The sequence below is a fragment of the Buteo buteo genome, chromosome 24, assembly GCF_964188355.1.
Source record: "Buteo buteo chromosome 24, bButBut1.hap1.1, whole genome shotgun sequence".
NCBI classification, from domain to species: domain Eukaryota; kingdom Metazoa; phylum Chordata; class Aves; order Accipitriformes; family Accipitridae; genus Buteo; species Buteo buteo.
Window position 1 is genome coordinate 21,468,382 of NC_134194.1, and position 4,529 is coordinate 21,472,910.

Consider the following 4,529-nt stretch of genomic DNA (forward strand, 5'->3'; position numbering starts at 1 on the left):
AATCCATCTTTTGCTTATGCTTCCCATCAATGAGATCACCGTAGAAAACACACAGAGGTATCACGTACACAGCGTCGGCAAACTCTCTGCTGATGACCCGTCATGTCTGGCAATGTTTTGTGGGATATTTGAAAAACAAAGGACATATAGTGAACAATCCAGGCACAATGGAACTGATTATTCCATGAGCCAGAGGCCTCTGCACGCAGCAGGCCTCAAGGACATAGCAAAGATTAACTGTTGCTACAAGTTTGATGAAGCGAGCACGAAAAGTAGAACAAGGCTAACTGTTGCTACAAAGTTTGATGAAATAAGCACAAAAAGCTGAACAAAGTTGGACCTATGTGACTGAAAGAAGGACACAAGACAAGATACAGGCGGAGGGAACCATTCGCGTGATCAGAAGGCCTTATCCTATCAAATTATTGTTTTAGGCACGTGGACAGCACATGTTAACCAATCAACAGATGGCTTACGCATGAGCAGGAACTAAAATACTTATATACACCAAGCTATTTGGGCAATGAAGTGGCATCTGCTTTGATCATATTGATTGCGTGCAGTGTCCGTGACTTCTGCGTTGACAATGTTGCAGCTATCTCACAGGGAAATGTTGCAGACCTGAGAGCAAGACTATTTCTACAGGTGACATTGTGACAGCTCTAAATGGCAACAGCATCAATTTCTTGCTCTGAAAAAACAACCCAACGGTTGATGAGCACCCCACTGCAACACATGATATTGACTACATAGGAAAATCTGGTTTGGGTTTTGTTTTGTTGGGTTTATTTTGTCTGGGTTTGTTCTGCTTGTTAGGTTTTGCTTCTTTGGTGATTTTGGGTTTGTTGGGGTTTTTTTCCCCAAGAAGATGTTTCCAGAGCTTCTGCAACCATGAGGCTGTTGTTTCAAATATTAGAAGAACATCAAAACAGACCAGTGTATGTCACGTGACTTCTTTGGCCACGAACAAGAGACCAAAAACTGGGGGATGCTGGAAAAAAACAAAATGAAAAGGAAATTCCTGTCTCTAACACCTACCTTGTTGGGTGACGCTCCTCTCCCTGAACACCTTACACTAGCAACTAGCATTACAACGCACTTGGAAAAAAAAACATGGGAAAAGTCTGTATTGCCTTCCCTACTTTCATAATTCCTCCAGTTGGTGAATAAAAATGCAGAAATTACACCACGGGGAGAGAACACCCTGAACACCCAACTGTCACCTTCCATCACAGCTCTCACAGAAGGGAATCAAATCAGGATGAGGACAGAGTTTGCGACAAGAAACCACAGTTCATACCAGCATGGTCAGCAAAAAGCAACTCTAAGAAGCAGTACATAGTGCCTGCGGGACTGCCACCACCACAGCCTGCATGCCTGGCACGCCTTCAGCAAGCTCGGGTGGAAATGCTGCACACCAGCAAGTCCGGGCGTCCGCAAAGCTGATGTCGTGGCACTTCACATCGCAGTCGGCAGGGACTTCATTCCACGGGACAACAGCCCACACCCACAACAGCAAAGCTCAGCTGCGGACGGCCACCGCTGCGGGGTGCGGCAACACCTTGCTTGCTTGCTTGCTCGCTTCCCCCCCCCCACAGCGAGAGCCCGGGGGCTCCGGCAAGGACGCCAAGGTCCCGTGAACACCCTGAAGAAGCACCCGCCAGGCCCCCACCGCCCGCGGGCCCCGGCGGCGGAGCCCGGCTCCCACCAGCGCCTGCCCAGGGCCCGGGCGACAAGGGCCACAAGAAGGGGGAAGGGGCGAGAGGCGACAAAGGGGGGGGCACTGACCGTGTCCACGAGAGCGGGCGCCTCCGGCTGCGTCTCCTTCGCCGCGGGGCCGGGCGGCGGCGGGAAGTTGGGGCTGAAAACCATCAGGTCGCTCTTGCCCGCGCCCTCCGCCACGCACAGGCTCCGGCTCTGGCGCTGCGAGTACGACCAGCTCCCCACTTCGCTGGCGCACACCAGCGTCGCCGGCCCGGGCCCCGACAGCACGGCCGCCCGCGGCGCCCACCGCGACGCCCCGTACAGCACCACCGCCAGCAGGAACAGGCTCGACACCGCGCAGATGGCCACCACCAGCCACACGTTCGTCGCCGCCGCCGCCGCCGCGCCGCCCTCCGCGCCCGCCGCCGGCCGCAGCCCCGCCCCCGACGAGGACGAGCCCGAGCCCGCGGCCGCCAGCGCCGCCTCGGCGCCCTCCACCAGCGACACGCTCAGCGTGGCCGTGGCCGAGCGCGCCGGCTCCCCGTGGTCCCGCACCACGATCACCAGCCTCTGCCGCGGGCCGTCCGCCTCCTCCAGCGCCCGCGCCGTGCTCACCTCGCCGCTGTACAGCCCCACGCGGAACGGGCCCTTCCCCCGCGGCTCCCACAGCTCGTAGCGCAGCCACGCGTTGTAGCCCGAGTCCGCGTCCACCGCGCGGATCTTCGCCACCACCTGCCCCGCCGGCGCCCCCCACGCCGCCCACGCCCACAGCGCCCCCGAGCCCGAGCTCGAGCCCGGCCCCGACGAGCCCGCCGCCCCGCCACCCGGCCCGCCCCCGGCAGGAGCAGGCGGGAGCAGCGCCGGCGCGTTGTCGTTCTCGTCCACCACGAAGAGCTGCACCGTGGCGTTGCCGCACAGCGGCGGCTCCCCCGCGTCCACCGCCCGCACCTCGAACTGCAGCACCTGCACCTCCTCGTAGTCCAACGGCTGCAGCGCCCACAGCCGCCCGCTCTCCGCGTCCACCGACACGTAGCTCGACGCCGCCCGCCACCCCCCGCCCGCCACCGCGCCCCCGCCGACGCCCTCCGCCACCGAGTAGCTCACGCGCCCGTTGCCCGCCTCGTCCGGGTCCCGCGCCCACAGCCGCGCCAGCTCCGCGCCCGCCGCGTTGTTCTCCCGCGCCAGCACCGTGTACACGGCCTGCGCGAACGCCGGCGCGTTGTCGTTCACGTCCGACACCGGCACCCGCACCCCGCGGCTGGCGCGCAGCGCCGGCGCCCCGCCGTCCTCCGCCCGCACCTCCACCTCGTACTCCGACACCCGCTCCCGGTCCAGCGCCTCCCGCAGCACCAGCGAGTACGAGCCCGCGAACGTCGCCACCAGCCCGAACGGCGCCGCCGGCCACACCGCGCAGCGCACCCGACCGTTCGCCCCCGAGTCCCGGTCCGACACGCTCAGCAGCGCCACCACCGTCCCCACCGCCGCGTCCTCCGGCACCGGCACCGACAGCGACGTCACCCACACCTCCGGCGCGTTGTCGTTCACGTCCAGCACCTCTACCACCACCTTACAGTGGCCCGACAGCGGGGGCCAACCTTTATCTTTCGCCTTAACATGCAGGTCGTACAACGTTTCTGTCTCAAAGTCCAGGACGCCCGTCAGTCTGATCTCGCCGCTGTTCATGTCGATGCTGAACACATCTGAGGCCGAGGGAGGCACAAAAGTATCAATTTCATAAAGCACCTCGCCATATATTCCCAAGTCCGGATCCGTGGCGTTCACGCGCGCCACCAGCGTCCCCTCTGCAGCGCTCTCCGGCAGCTGCACTTTGTACACCGACTGGTTGAACTGGGGCGCGTTGTCATTCACGTCCAGCACCGAGATCACCAGCTCCATCGTGCCCGTCAGCGACGGACGGCCCCCGTCACTCGCCGTCAACACCAAACGGTGCTCAGGCATCGTCTCGCGGTCCAGCGGTTTCCTGAGCACCAGAAACAAAGATTCTCGGTATTCTTCAGTGCGCTGTAAATCCAGAGAGAAGTGCTCGCTGGGGCTGAGGGTATAGGAGAGCTGCGCGTTGGCTCCGACATCTGCATCCGACGCGCCCTCCAGCGGGAACCGAGAACCGGGCACCGTGGTTAATTCCGCAAGGCTGAGGTTTTTCCGGGCGGCGGGGAAGAGCGGCGCGTTGTCGTTGATGTCGGTCACCTCCAGCTCCACGTGGAAGACGCGCAGCGGCCGCTCCACCAGCACCTCCAGGCGCAGGGCGCACGGCGCGCTCTTCCCGCACAGCTCCTCCCGGTCCAGCCGCGAGCTCACCACCAGCGCCCCGCTCGCCCCGCTCACCTCCACGCTCGCCCGCCGGCCCTGCGCCACCAGACGCAGCCGACGCGCCTCCGGCTCGCCCGCCTCCAGGCCCAGGTCCTGCGCCAGCCGGCCCACCACCGTCCCGGCCTTGGCTTCCTCCGGCACCGAGTAGCGCACCTGCCCGCCGCCCAGCGCCCAGGCCGCCTGCAGCACCAGCACCCGCACCACGGGCCCCCAGCACACGCCCATCGCCGCCGCCGCCCGCACGGGCCCCGCACGGCTCCCCGCCGCCGCCCGGACGCACCGGCTCTCCTGCCCGCCCCGCGCCGCCCCCCGCGCTCACAGCCGGGCTCTCCGCCGCACCGGGGCGGAGCCGCCTCCCCGCTCCGACCCCGTTCCTGAGCCTGCAGCGACACCGTGTGCTGCTCCGACGCCTCGCACGCTCCCCACCATCGCCAGCCCGCCGCCTCTCGCCTCGCTTCCTTCCGTGCTCCTCCTGCTTTGCCCCCTTCCTTCCT

General features: G+C 63.7%; 1 protein-coding gene across 1 annotated transcript; it reads right to left on the bottom strand.

Annotated features, from left to right (window-relative positions):
• Positions 1-1,325: 1,325 nt before the first annotated feature.
• Positions 1,326-4,529, bottom strand: LOC142044188 (protocadherin alpha-13-like). The gene has a single exon (XM_075056360.1). It carries the CDS (start codon positions 4,258-4,260, stop codon positions 1,459-1,461), a length of 2,802 nt encoding a protein of 933 aa, XP_074912461.1. The 5' UTR covers positions 4,261-4,529; the 3' UTR covers positions 1,326-1,458.

Bases quoted from the DNA above. Each gene is read 5' to 3' on its own strand.
- LOC142044188 (XM_075056360.1), bottom strand. From the start codon at position 4,260: ATGGGCGTGTGCTGGGGGCCCGTGGTGCGGGTGCTGGTGCTGCAGGCG.